General features: G+C 38.7%; 1 protein-coding gene across 7 annotated transcripts in view; it reads right to left on the bottom strand.

Moving 5' to 3' along the window:
• The window catches only part of RBFOX1 (RNA binding protein, fox-1 homolog (C. elegans) 1), a 1,551,452-nt gene that overhangs the window by 22,403 nt on the left and 1,513,798 nt on the right, over positions 1-15,251 (bottom strand). For 4 of the 7 annotated variants that reach the window (XM_012647564.1, XM_012647568.1, XM_012647562.1 and 1 more), the window contains one exon: positions 10,300-10,364. In XM_012647564.1, the coding sequence (XP_012503018.1) occupies positions 10,300-10,364 (65 nt within the window). Of the gene's footprint in view, positions 1-10,299; positions 10,365-14,624; positions 14,668-15,251 lie in introns of all 7 variants that reach the window. The other 3 variants (XM_012647563.1, XM_012647566.1, XM_012647565.1) reach the window with 1 other exon arrangement.

Here is a 15,251-nt window from a genome sequence, read left to right as displayed (position 1 = left end):
AAAAAAGCTCTGAGTTTTGGAAATTCAAATCCAAGTACATCTCCACTACCCGGAGACCTTGAGAACAGTTTACTTTTGTCATTTCAGTTCTCCCCGATATTTAACATTCTCCCTAGTTCCCTCTCTACTTCTTTTCTAGGCTCAGGCGAAAGAGAACTACCCAATCATGGCTCTGGAAGCCATGCCCTGTCTCAAACAAGCCACATGCTACTCAAAAAATCATTTCACCTTTCTGGGCCTCAGTTTCCTCATTTGGAAAATGGGGATAAAAGAGTGCATGACCATTTATGCAGATTGAATGAGACAAGGAATGTAAAATCACTTTATTGGGACAAAAAAATGTGCTTTTTTCTTTTTTTCTTTTTGCTGTGTAGACTCAGTATACAAATTCTATTTCTCTCCTTATCCAGAACTAGGGAGGCAACTGGTTTTACAGAAGTCTACGGCAGTGGCAATTTGGGGGCTGGGTTTACACTGGGAGACTGGTCATTTCTCCTACAAAGTTAATGCATCTGGGTATGCTGAGTTGCTCCCTGGACAGAAAAGAGAATTAATGTCCAAGGAAGAGGATGAACAGGGAGGACAGGCTATTTGATCCCATGGTTCCCCATGTCTTTTGCCCAACCTATTTTTTTATATTCCTAGGGTAGAAGTCAAGATTTAAAAACAAAAACAAAATTATTTAGTTAAAACCTATTTCCACAGGAAAATCCTTTTTTTAAAAAAAAAAACAAAAACAAAAAAAAAAAAAAAACAACCCATCATTCAGTGATGCTGTTACTACTATCACTACTACTACTGCTACTAATATCCTGAGTGCTACTAAGTGTCAGGTTCTATTTGAGGGGTTTTCTGTTCATGACCACAATTAATTCTCACAACAACCCAATGAGGTGATGACCACCCATCATTCACACTTTATAGATGAGGCAGGTGAAGATCAAACAGTTCAATGAGGCTGCCCAAATTATCTCCCGTAGTAAGTAACTCTACTGAGATTCAGACCCTAGTCTAAATCTACATCTGGGATTATACTCTATATGTCAATAGCAATGATTTTCTACTGCATCTATAAACCAAAAAGTACATACCGTAAGTATAAAAGATCCTATTCCAAATCCTGACACAGCCCAGACACCTGTAAGTCCTCGGCTGTTGAGCAAGGCACAGATTCCCACAATGTTAGTGTTACAGTGGGTCTTAGAAACTGCCTACTCTACAAAAGACCTTGCATTTTTAAATGCATTTAATTCCAGCTGCCTCCACATACTCAATGCTTACAAATCCTAGCATACACTCTAAAACATCTGTCAATCAGCAACATTTGTACTCCCACTTTCAGTTAATAATGTTCACCTTCTTCATCTGTTTCTGACTCTAATTTGGGATTATGCTCTCATTTAGCACATGAAAAAACTGAGGATCAATAAAGTTAAGATAGATCAGATGGGACTTTCCCAGGGTCCATTTTATATTAGTGTGAATCTATTATGTAATCAACAAGATTATCAGCACAAAATCACTTTCTCTACCCATGGATCTTTTGGGGATAAAGAAAGAATTGTGGCTCTAGGCCAATTGAGGGAAGAAGTCAACACAGAATTGATTTTGAGGGATATCTGACCATGGACAGCTCTTATTTTCTCACTGAGGAAGGGGAGTAGGTAGGCGATGGCCAACCCAATAATTTACAAAGACAAATCCTCTTAGATCCTGCCAGGTTTGTGGAGGGAGAACCCTGTGTCGACATTATTTACTGTACACTGGGGTAGAATTGGAGCTTGTCCTTTAAAGCAGCACTTCTCAAACTTCATCCAAATCACTCCGAAATTTTGAATATGCAGGTTCCGATGTAGCAGGGCTGGGGTGGGGCTTGACATTCTACATTCTCGCAAGTGCCTGGTGAGGCAGATATTGTTGGCTTGGAAACCACACTTTGCATAGCAAGGCTCTTAAGACTTTTAAAATGACCCAGTCCCATCTTGAAGTTTCAGAAGAGAATAAGGTAATCACTTTTTCCCCCTTTTATTTTTGCATTTTAAGTTTGGGAGTGAGACATTGAAGAAAATAAAAACAAATAGTGTGGAAACTATCATTCTGAGAAAGCAAAGAGCTGGTACTTCCAGGATGGATTCTGAAAATACCTCCCAACTCCACGACCTGGGCTTATCATCTATTTAGTAGGAGAAATCCACAAACCCTCTAACAACGTAGAAATGGTGAAGAAAACAAGTTCTTCGTCTTTGAATGCATTCTAAAATTTTACATGACAAAATTAGAATGGTGAAAGGAGTCAAGGATGGAGAGGCTGCTTGCTAGAAGCATCGAACAATCTTAGTTTTCCAACTAAAAGAATTCCAGGCCTGCAAAAGTAGTGGGAACAACTGATTAAGGTTATCAGACGTGTGGTGTTGTTTTTATTATTTTAGGCCAAAGCATTTCTATCTAAATAGTTAATAAAGAGAAAAGGATGTTTGGCTTTGATTATGTTTCACCTCCCTGAAATTTATTCATTTATTAAATAAATTTATCATTTGAACAGTCATAACATCATAACACAGCAAGAATTAGCCTGGAAACAATGACAAAAGTGACTAGTTATTCCTGATAGAGGTTCTCTCTAGCTCTTGCCCAACAGACCCCCAGCCCCTCAAACTCTGATTGGAGTCCCTCCTCTAAATGTTGTGTTAATTAAATACAAAATGCACTACAATTTTGAGGAGCGTCTAATTCCAGAGGAATCAATCATTGTGCTTCACGCCAAGGAGAAAAATCAAAAGAAGCCATTTATTTCTGCCTCATGACTTCCCATGCATTTGAGATCATCTTGAAATAGAAATCAGTTCTTCCAGAAAAGAATTCAACTGTGTCCATAGGTATAGTGTCGGAACTTACTCTGATAACTGTAAAGGAACTACTAGATCTTTTCAGCAAAAAAGCTCCACCTTATCCCCAAAGACAGCACCTGTCATATACCCCCTAAGGACTAAGTAAATGAATAATTAAAACCCAATCAACCAAACAAGAAAAACCAAGGCAAAGAAGTGGTGGGGTTTCATTTTTATATGTGCTACATGTACAGGGTGCTTCCCGAGCTAACATTCCATCTTGTGTGTGTTTTCTTCTTGTATTCTCCTAGAATCCTGTCTTCCGGGAGGGGGGTTCTTTGTCTGCCACGGCAATGGCTCACTATAGGCCTTGGCGTGCATGTTCTCAACAGACCAACCTCTGGAAAGCCGCTTCCTCACACCTGCCTCTAAACTCTTCACAGCCGACGGGCTCTGATGGTGCTACTTAAAAGATAGGCTTTATTTGCTTTTCTGCGGCCTATCAAGTCAATGATCTGCAACCTGAAAAGTGTGCAATTAGGCCATGACATGACCAAAGGAGTTGTTATATCTTGTCTTGTCACTGGCAAAAGTGTCTACCCACGTGGCTGTGACAGCCATGGTTTGTTGGGTTTGAAAATTCCTTTAATATCTCCCCAACTCCTTGTTGGTCCAGTCTGTTGACTATTACAGGACTGGTTCTCTTTTTTTTTTTTTTAAACTGCTTCAATTACATATTCATCCAATAGAGCATAACAGTTGTTAAGAAACCATCATAGACTATGGACCAAAGGCAATTAGTTCTTGAAACAAAAATTTGAGTACTATTTCTCTTAACATGTATATATATATATATGTGATGTCTATAAATTAAAAATAAAAGCAGCTCAGGAAATATATCTATCAGTAATAGCCACACTGCTTTTTAGCACTGAGACCTTGGCATCCATAAACCCAAGTTTCAAACATTACAGGGATGCCACTTACTGCCAAGAGCTATACCTTCCCTTCTTCACTATTTCAGAGCCATCTCAATTGCTATCAAATGAAATCAGTGATAATCTACAGAGCAGGTCAGGAGAAAATACAATTATCATATTTTTTTTTTCTTGGAGAATACCCAATCAGAACCATTTCAAAGGGAGCACTACCATATATACTGGAAGTTTTATTAAAGAAATTTATTTTTGGCTGGCACGCGTGCTCTGTAATGGGAATCTCACAGGCATACGTGTTTCTTTCTAGTTAGCCTAAAGCTGTCTGGAACAATGAGTTTTACTTTCTCTTCCTGAGGGGGCCCTGAATCACCAAAAAAAGCAAATGAATCTGTTAAGAAACTGAACTTTAAATAAGAAAGAAAAATAAGGATAAATAAAAATAAAAGAAGAGTCTATATACATACACACACACGCACACGCACACACACACACATATGTTTGACCTGGAGTTCTAATAAAAACGTGGACAGCCTTTTCTAGACACTGTGGCACAGAAGGATATGAATAAAGACATTAGTGACTCATTTCTGCTACATCTTGTTACAACTTGACAGATCGTCTTTTTTTAAAATTGCAGAAGCCAGGAGAGCTCATGAAGATGAGTGAAAATAACAGAAGAGATTTAAAAAAAACAAAAACTAAGAAGAAGAGCAACTTCAACAAAGCACCATCAGAAAAGGTCTAGAGAAATGATCCCAGCTCATTGCCATGTTTTGACTCAACAGTCTAGAATCTAACTCCAGAATGGCTCCTTCCTGCTTCCAGATCCTGATCTCAACTGGGGAGATGCCATGGGCTACTCCTCAGGACCTCCATGAACTACACCCTTAGCTCTTTGTTGATTTGAAAATACCACCCTTGGCATCACGAAGTTTTACAATGCTCTCACTGCATTTTTCCAAGAGTAGATTTCTCCAAAAAGATTGAAAAGGTAAATAAAATGTGATAGGGAATCTAGCATAAAGCTGCCAATGTTTACCTTGCCAAGTAAGAACATTTAAAACAAAATTGATTATAAAAGAAAACAAAGCTACCTTTTGCTATTGTTGTAATTTTATAAACTACATCTATTTTTAGTGGCATATGAGAAGGAAGAATGGTTAAAGCCTGTTTCCTAGAAAAGAGAGCTGACAACCATATTCCATCATCTGTGTGCTTCTGTCTTGATAAACCAACCAGTAAATATGTCATCAAAGGTGGCTGCCAGGTCTTAAACTGGCCTTGGGAGATGCTGCTCTAAACCAAGCACTAGCATTAGATCTTGACATCTCTCCTTGCACACATCACAAAGAACAGGTACAAGGGCTTGCTGCTGCTTTTTAGGCAAAAATAGTTTCAGCCCTATCAGACTTGGCTCAGATAAGAGGAACGGAGAAAGCAAGGCAGCGTTCCTCCTTTGTCTTCCCTGCACTGTCTACCTTCGTTACGGGTTCCACGTTATCCACACATTAAACTTTCTGTATTCTACCACATGGCCAAAAAAGGAAAATCACCAAGTCTATAAGGTACAATTTCTCTTAAAAAAATTCACCTTTCTATAAAAATAAAAGACCCTTAAACGGTAAATACAGTTTTCCATTCAGGATGCTCATAGGCTTCATGTAGTGACAACCTCGTAATTTCTAGTATAGACCATTGGATAAGGACTCTAAATAAAATGGCATATCATTTTAAATGTAATTTTTTGCCTGTTTTAACAACAGCATTTTTCCATTATTTAATCTGTGTCCAGGAAACAAAAAGTAGCCTATACTAATGAAAATCAGCTCAAATCCCTTTGCTTTTTCAGTTCAGGTTGAGGTAAGGTTGTACAGAAGGATTTAGTTAGTTCTATTTCCTGAAGTTTAGCTTATGATGAAATATTACAAGAGCACGGAGATCCTTTCCTCCTTCCCTTCTTCCTTTCCTTCCTCCCTCTCTTCTTTCTTTCTTTCCACTCATCCACTCTTCTATATATCTATCCATCCATCTAGCCATCCATCCACCCATCTATGTATGTACACGTGTGTATTTATCTATATCACCTATATAATTTTAAATAACAGTAGACCATATCCTCCATGAACCCAAAGATATGCCTAATCATCCCTATTAAGTTTTAATAAATATGAATTTATTTATCTGTGAAATAGAATCCTTTATTCAAAGGTTGTATTAGATTTAAGTGATGTTCTAGCACATGGCTTATGATTGCTTGAAATTAATAAACCCTGGCCTCCTTGTATGAAGAGGTACCTACATACACTTATGAATCCTTTGTGAGACCCTAAGGCACAGGTGACAGGTGTGTGCACTCAGGTGTACAGAGAGCAAGACAATTAATATTATGGCATTTTATATGGGTTTCTATTAAGTTGAGCTATATGGAATTGCCAAGATTCCACCATTTTTGTCACACAAAAATAGCAATTTAATACAGCCGATACTGTGCAATTTAGTACAGTCTAATATGTTGTTGGCAGTAAAAATTTAAGGTCTCAAAAAACAAACAAAAAAGGTATAAATTAAAACAAAATTCTGTTGCTTTTGGTCCCTTTTGTTCAGTCTAGAGACACCTGTATGGCCTGGTGTTACAATTATATGTCAAAAGCTTCTTGGCATTTGGGGATCTTTAAAAGAAACGCATATTTTATGTGAAAGGAGAAATGGCCCCTGGTAACTATCAGTGCAATCAGATTGTGATGAAATTTCAGAGTGAAATACTCTGTATTGCTTTCTTCTCTAGCTGGTCTATACCTAGCTACTTTCTGCTCTCATGTAGAGGGACGTTTCCATGCACTGGTCATTAGGGAATGTTAAAGTGTTAGCAAGCAGGAAAAGCATGACAAATGTCTGTCTTTTTGGCGAGATAACATTTTCTTCAAAGCTATGTACACATCACACATATTTTCCCAAATATTTGTGGCACAATTCATTGCACAGGGAATCCTCCCCCTTCCCACCTCCCAGTTTGGCTGCTGAAAGATGCAACAACGACCAAGTCATAATACACAAAGAAAACAAGAGCCAGTCCATAAAGAGAAGCCTGCCCCCAGGCTTAATTCAAGCAAGCCATTCATCAAGCTGATGTGATGGACCTGTCCCATCCAGAACATACCACAGACACATCAGCAACACCAAGTGGCATGCAATGACCAGATGACCAAAAGGCCCCACCGCCATGCTTTGATTGGTTCAAGCTCAGAAAACAATCTCCTTTGAGAGTTCAGACAGTTGGCTTTCCATCAATCAATGTGAGATTAACAATAAAGATCTGGTGAGGTCAAGTGCTTACCAAATGTTTCCTAAACGCCAGAAAAAGATGCTCACCTATCCCCAATTAAATTTGTCAATGAGACTATAAAATTACCCAGTCCAGTCAGGTCTTTTTCTTTTGGGGAAATCTCTGCCCACGCCAGATGGTCTTCATTCGGGAGGTCAACATTCAGAGATTCTCAGGTTGCTCCGAGATAATCAGCGTGTGATCATTGAACCAAGAAGATGATGGGCAGGAAGTTTCAAGGTGCCCATTAAGGACCTTCTGGACAGTTCTGAGGTTACTGGAGTTCAATATTTTGCAAAAGTCTCTGAATCTTTAATTTGATGAGGGCTTAATTTGTGCTGATAAAAGGTAAAATTCTACTAACTGGGGACATCAAACTTCCTTTGCTTTCAAGACGTCTGAAGAGTGAATCTCATGATTACAGGGAAAGTTTGTTGCAGTTTCTCTTTTGATCAAATTGACAACCAGTGAGCATTACCCAAAACATTCTCAGTTCCTGCCAATTTTACTTCCTATTCTGAAGAAGTTTCTTTTTGTGAAGAAGTTTTTCTCTTTGTCATCCTGCCTGTCTTCTAGACAAGAGGAACTAAGAGTCTATCACTACTGCTACTATGCTGTGATGGTATAAAAATAATTGCTTATACGATTGCTATTGCTGAGATAAATTCTAGGTACTAAGCATCTTTCTTCTAGACTCAAAAGCCGTTCTGATCATTTCACATTTTCCCCAAAATATATGTCTTCTATAAAATGGCCTTCCTTCTCTGTATCTGCTTATTAAGACTAAAAGGAAGAACCACCATTTAATAGAGACACTTTAAAAAATCAAACCAAAAATATCATCTCAAAGACTGTTTTCTGGTAATTTACCTATTACTGGATTTACCGTCAATGAATAATTGCATATGTGGCTGGTATCTTGCTTATAATAAAGTTAAATAGGAACGGTAATCAATTTCCACAGCAACCGAGAGGACCTAATGTGCAAATTTCTCTAATGAACAACAAGAGGCCAATTACATGGACAAGAGTATAGTTAGTTGGTTTCTTCAACTGAAACGCTTACACTAAAGTGGGAATTGCAGAGTTATTAAAGATTTACCAATCCAAAAATGAGGACAATCTTTCAGTAGGACATGTTGCCAATGAGAAACCTCAATAATATTAAAATAACAGATTTTATACATATATTTGCACATATGGTGTTCCAAAATGCAGAGAATTTTAACTTAATTTTTAGATGAAGGCAAGTAGAGATGGCTAGATTCTCAAGCAATTCTATCGAAGACTAAACATTGTTTATTTTTTTTTCTGAATGTCTAGATCAGTCTTATTGAAGAAGGCAATTTAAATTATATCTTTGTAATTAACCTTTTTTCAACTTGGGGATAGATGCACTTATACTGAAAAGCAAGATAAATATTCAAAGAAATAAATCCGTTTAAGACTCTCATAATTATACAGCAGACTAAAGTTACTATGATTATAATTATATATAAAGTGGGTGTTTGAGAATTTAGCATCCAGAGATATTTTCATAAAAATAATTAAGGGTTGTAGCTGAACCACGTTACAATTGAGACTGTGTGAATCTTCAGTGTGCAGAATTTAATAACATTAAGCCTTTTCCTTTATAAAGTGATCTTAAGTATTTCAAGATTGCCATCGTTTTTATTAGCCTTATTGACCCTATTTTCCTAATCCATTGTCAAAGTGTATTAAAGATAACAACCTCCATGAAACATATTTTGCATCTTGGCAACCGATTACTGGGTAACTGGATAATTTATGTATTTAGAACTGTGTCTCGACAACTGTTTTGGGTTTCTCTGAAGGCCCCCTACAGCCTTGAGAACTTGTTATGGCTGTTAATAAATAAAGAGTAATAATAAAATACGTGCATTTTACCAGAGAGCAGATCTCAATTCTATCTTGCCAAAGAGCCACTTGTTACAAGTCTATGCATGGGGTTTTCAAAGTGCAGCTTTGGGGGCTCAGGGATTTATTTTGCTTTATTATATCTCAAAAGAATTCCGTAGCTACCGCGAGCTAACCACACACCTTGTGAGAAATGGGATGGAAGTGCAGAGGAAGCACACCACAGCAAACCCAGGGAGGAACCAGATCACAACAGGCCAGGAAGGAGAACCAGTGGCTACTGCGGACACTTTCCATTCAAAAGTCAAAGACATCCGCCTGCTTACCTGTCTGGCCCAGCATGCCTCAGCCACACATGCAAATTGTTATCATTATTGTTTTATTCATGAAACATATTTTTAAATTAAAGGAGTCATTACCAAAAATAAGCACCCTCAATGACATTTCTGCATGCAGAGCATCGGAACATTCACATTTATGTCCTCAGAAAACAGAGCCAAGGAGTTGCATTCAATACGGAAACATACACTTTTCGTTTTTCAAGGCAACGATACAGAAATAGCTATGGCTTGCCATTTCAGGAACCAACTCATCTGTGAAGCCTGGGGACCCCCACACCCTCACCCCATCCATCCATTCCGACTGCTGCCTTTCTCCAACGCACTTCTGCCCTCCTACTGCCAGTCTTAACATGTGGTGTGCATCACAAATACAAGTTGACTTATGTTCGTAGGATTGGACACTGGGTGTTGCCAAAAAGAATGAATCTCCTCATGAATGCCAGCTACGCTCCCCCATTCCTTTATTTTGAATTTAAAAATGCAATGGAGAGAATGCTTGACTTAGTCTAAAAAGTTGTAAAAAGGGAAATCGGGTGTTTGAAATTGAGGCAAACCTGTAGGATCATCTTGTTTTTCTTCCTATGAGTTAGATGGAAACATGGTCTTACATGGAAGACCTCGTACAGGGGTTATGTGAGAAAGAGTGTGTGTGTGTGTGTGTGTGTGTGTGTGTGTGTGTGTGTGTTGCACGTGTGCGCACATGTGTGCAAGGTGTGTTGTCACAGGAATCAAGAGATCTGAACAACAACTGCACAGGGACAAAATATAGCATTTTCTGTGTGCCTTAGCAGAGAGGGGGAGTAGTTTAGAAGGAACTGGGCTTAAGCGTTTGCCCTACGTGGCCTTGTGTTCACCTTCACTATGGGACCTCACTTTGGGGTGCTGCCTCCCCAGCATTCATGCATTTCCACCAAGACTGGACGAGAATCTCCTTTCCCACCAACTAAGTTAATTGCCAAGTAGTTGTCAAGCAGGAGAAGGAAGACCCTTACCTGTCACTGTAGGCGGCAGCAGTGGCAGGGGTCGGCTGGGCGTAGCGATATGCAGCATATCCACCCTACAACGCAAGGAGAAATGTGACTTAGGGATGCAGCCCAGCCCGACCCCAGGACACCCAGTGGCGAGACCACACCAGAGCAGCAGTGACCCAAGTCTACCAATCTAAAGTTAAGGTTAATGAAAGCTTAGCACCGAAGTGAAAGTACAAAACACACTGAAGAAAGACGGGGTGGAATACCCACCCCAGCTGGATGTTAAAGGTTAGCGGTCATAGCATATCCCAAGGGGAGAGAACCCAGACGCCCTTGGAAAGAAATGTACCTACATGTTAATGTGATTGTCTTGGGAAGATCAAAGGGTATTATTTAAACACTTTTTATACTTTGCTGAACTTTCCAGATTTTCAAAATTGATTCTGCTTTACCTTTATTTATTAGATATTAACTTAATTTTATTCACGTCATCCTTGATTATTCTTGTAAAATAATCAAGTGAAAGCTCTCCTGTCTTACTTTTATATTTGTGAAAAAATCAGATAACCCCTTGATTGAAAGTTTATTAGTAATCTCTTACCTATGCAGTCGTCTAACCACTAGTGTTATGGAAGAAGACTGTCTTTAGCTTTCTAACTGTTACATAATTATTACAAAAATGAATGGTGCACATTTCTTAAAAATTCTTTTTGGCTAACAATAACACATGGCTCTGTATCACACTGGTTCAGATGGGGAATTTGTTTGGTGTGGAAAAATATAATAAAGTCTTTTAATTCGTAAATAAAATCATTAAGAGAGAAAAAAATCTGAAAAGAAAAATAATTAACATTTAGTTGCATGTACCAGTAATTGCAATTGTTCAATTAAGCAAAGAGGACGAGCAAATGGGCATATTCAAAAGGAACTGTGTTCAGTGGAGCATTGATTATCAAACTGCGAAAATAACAGAGCTCCTCGCTCAACAGACCACAGCGATACATCAGCTGCTGTGGAATGATCTCAGCACAATGAACAAACAGGATCCAGTTTCCACCGACAACACGGGGACTATTCAGGTTCTAATTAGAATACATAAGTCCCATAGTCCTCTGAAGGAAGGATTCTCACCATCACCATAAAGGGGCAACTCAGTACAGAATAGCATGTCAGAAGGTACCTGACAGCAAAACCATGAGTTGCATTTGGCCTCATCAATGGTGGAAACTAGTAGGATAGGAAATAGGTGAAGCAAGAAATCTGCAATAAGCATCTTTCAAAGTACAGGTAGAGGGTCTTCATAATTTATCTCCACTGCCTTCTAGCCTCAGCTAACTTTCAGAATTAATCTGCTATGAGTTCAAGAAACAGAATGATGGACAGGGGAGAGACTGGGTCACCAAGTTGCTGGAGTCATTCTTTGATTCTGTTTGTCCATCTTCTTGGCTTTCCTGATGCATACAGGAAGATATAGGTGTGCATATTAAACTTATTGAGGTAGGGAGGAGACAGAATGGCTAGCTGACAGGTAGGAGGGATCAGCTGCAACTGGCTGAAAGCTTTGAAGGGGAGAAAAAGTGTGTGTGTGCATTTTTTTCTCTCCCAGAACAACAACAAAAAAGGTATTAGCATCAAGTGCTATGTGGGTCTTGATTTGGTGACTCTGAATTTGGTCCCAGCAAAGATTTCTAGCAATGCCCTATTTGCAAACCCTCTGGGTTTGAACTTTGCTTATCTCCCCCACCTTCTGCAGTAGTTTCAGGCAAAGAAAGAAGGTAGCAAGCTTGAGAGATTGGAAGAATTGCTTGCTGCATTGCTAACAGAAAATAACTAAAATGAACCTCACTGACTACTAGGTTGATATTTATGGTAGGAACATCAAATGCAGGTGTGTACATGAGGGTCCCTCTGCCCAACAGATGCGGTCATCCATGAAGCTTTGGGAATGACCTCCACTCTCTATATTTGCACATGAATTGGCCATTTAGAAAAAATAACTGTGTATTTCTATATAAGACAGGAACAAGTGGTCAATGCCTTTGCCTTTGTTATTTAGGAATTTGTTTAAAACTATTCCCAGTTCAAGAGTGTCCATATCAGTTTTCTAAAGTCTCTGCAGCCAGTGGAGATATTGCCCAACACAGTAGCCACTTGTCGTAAGTGGCTACTATTGAACACTTGAAATGTGGTTAGTGCAACAAATTGAATTTGCAATTTGCTTATGTTTACTTCACTTGAATTTAAATGTAAGTAGCCACATGGGGCTGGCGGCTACAGCATCAGACAGTAAAAATCTAAGTGATCCTTGACATTCATATTAATAATTGGGGAAAAAGGACTAGATAGCTTCCTACCTCCAACTCTATCGATCGCATAGTCTTCCCTTGCTATTTTTCTTCTGTATGAAATCCACATCAGGGAAATAACAGAGTTGTGTATTAGCTCAGTGTATGTGTGCATACACTGTAAAATACAAATTGCTTTAATTGGTTTTTCTAACAGGTGACTCTAATCAATTATATTGCTCCATATTTCACAGCTCTCTGGCCATGGCCAGAACTTCTGCAAGAAAAAGGGATTACTCACTTTCACTTGCTGTCCCCAGACCATGTTCATGTTGAACCTGATCCTCCTAGACCTTATGACAAATATGCATCATTGACAATTAGATTTTTCCCACCATGAAACCAAAGGAAAAAGGGATGGCAAGCACCCCATAATTCCACACTCCCTCTCCGTAAAACATAATCATTCTGTTCATGTTGGGCAGCAAAATATCAATGTGGCTTCATATAAAAATAAATTTTAAATGGCCATTATGGAAGCCCCCATCCCTTGCCACTACTAGCAAACACCAAATGCAGCCATCTAAGATACCCACTCACATGGACCGAGAAGTTTGCATTGCCAGCAAAACCTCTGGAGGTCCCTTGGGATAGTACTTATTAAGGAACTCCAGCGATGCTCCAATAAAGCAATTTCAAAGCTGTGCTTGTGGGATATTAACAGTGGCAGGGAAAGGGAAGTTTCCATGACCAAATAGGTTTGGGAGAAGTTGAGTTAAACAACATAAAACTGGTGACTTCATTTGTGGGGCTTCTTGAAACAATACTGATGAACGCTGTGGATCTCCAAGGCATCTCAAAGCCGTTTGACAATAGAAATCAAAGTTCTCACTTTAGAGCATACTTTTGGAAAAAGATGTTCTAGTAGCCAAATTGTGAATTAGTTAGGGGAAGTGAGATCTCTGTGTGCTGGTGGGGAGACACAGGCACAGGCAGGATTGGAATATGCAGTTGTGTGTTTCTCCCTCCAGCTCAAGTGCATACGAAAGTAGCAACGGGCTTCACCCCAGAGAGAGGCTTCCTCCCTTCTGAGAATATCTAGGGGTCTGGTCTCACTTCGTGGAAAACATTTTTATTGGTATACATATAACTCAGACTTTATTTACTATAATAACATTTACAAGAACATCTTCAAAATGAAAACTGTAAATATAAATCGTGACTCTGTAATTTAGCTGCATTATACATCCAGCTATTTTTGAAGGACGGCAATAGACGTCCAGTTTTCTTGAAATGTGACAGTAAAAGTTGATCTAAGGAATTTTAACTATTCTTCCCTCTTCTAGGTCAAAATATTCCCTTTTCATATTCAGTTTTTAATTGAATCTTTTATTTTATTCAACAATGTTAATGTTGGTTATAAACCAAATGCAGCCCGCTAGCTATACTCCAACAGATGTGCTTTTTTCTTCCTACAAATTCATTCATTTGGGGGTTGCTTCAACAGTGAGAAATGGGTTTGAAAGCTGTTGCAAGAGGTAAAAATAAATTTCTGACCAGCTCCAGTAAAATCAGGGAGGGTTATGTCAGCTATGCTGACCTTCAAAGCTGGATATATAAGAGATTTGGATTTAACCATTCCAGTTGACTCCAGGAACCTAATAAAAAATTACCCAGACAATTGGTTCAATGAGAACCTTTAATTCTTTTCACTGAATTTATATGGATTGAATCTACATACATTTTAAGTCAAGAAATGCATATCCAAGCTAGACCTCCCTTTTGATACACTTACAATCTACCCAAGCTCATGGCTATGGCCAACGTCAGTCGTGGAAACAGCCTTGATATTTGTCCACTCCGATCAGTGGACACACAAGATACGGGAATGACCATCTCTATCCTAGAAGATTTCATATTAAAACTGGAAAATTCAGTGAAGTCTTTCTCCCTTCTATGTTAGAGAACATTTCCCTTCCCCAGAATTATCTTGTTAGTAAGGATTTCACAGCAAACCCACAATCATAGTGACGTGTTTTTCCACCAGTCGAGATTTCATACCTGTAGCAACTTATTGCCATACACAGGCTCTTGATACACTACTCTATAAGGAAACAGAAATGTAATGTTTTCAATGCAAAAATGAAATAAATAAAAGAAAATGCATAAGTCAGACAGAAACGCCAAAGCCATTCATTTACAAGTTTGCTTCTTTCACTTCACTAAGGCTTGGGAGGGACCCACCAAACCTAAAGGGGAACCTGGTCATTGCCAGACACTTTCAGCTGTAAATCTTCAAAGAAAGGCAGAGACGGGGATCGAATTACACTAATTTTATTGGTGTTATAACTTGTGTTGATTTTTAAAGAAGTAAAAAGGATAATTTCAACATACGTAACCTAAACATCTGTAACCCCATAATATGCTGAAATAAAAAAAAAAAGGATAATTTCATGGCTTCTTACCTTTCAAAGAATATTTCAATGGTTAACTATTATGAATTTGTCTCTTTATCTCGTGATTGGAATTCTCTGGAATACCTGAGGATTTAACTTAGGTGCCTAATTACTGTGGTAGTTAAGACAACAGCACAGCAGTGACCAGAACCGCACTGACACCTTTACTTGTGAAATTAATCTCAACTAACAGCCCAGAGAGCAAAATTGCATTTCACCAATTCGTGAATTA

Source organism: Propithecus coquereli, unplaced genomic scaffold (genome assembly GCF_000956105.1).
Source record: "Propithecus coquereli isolate 6110/MARCELLA unplaced genomic scaffold, Pcoq_1.0 Scaffold27, whole genome shotgun sequence".
Taxonomy (NCBI): Eukaryota; Metazoa; Chordata; class Mammalia; order Primates; family Indriidae; genus Propithecus; species Propithecus coquereli.
Note: the sequence above shows the minus strand (reverse complement) of the source record. Positions and strands in the feature narration are given on the sequence as shown.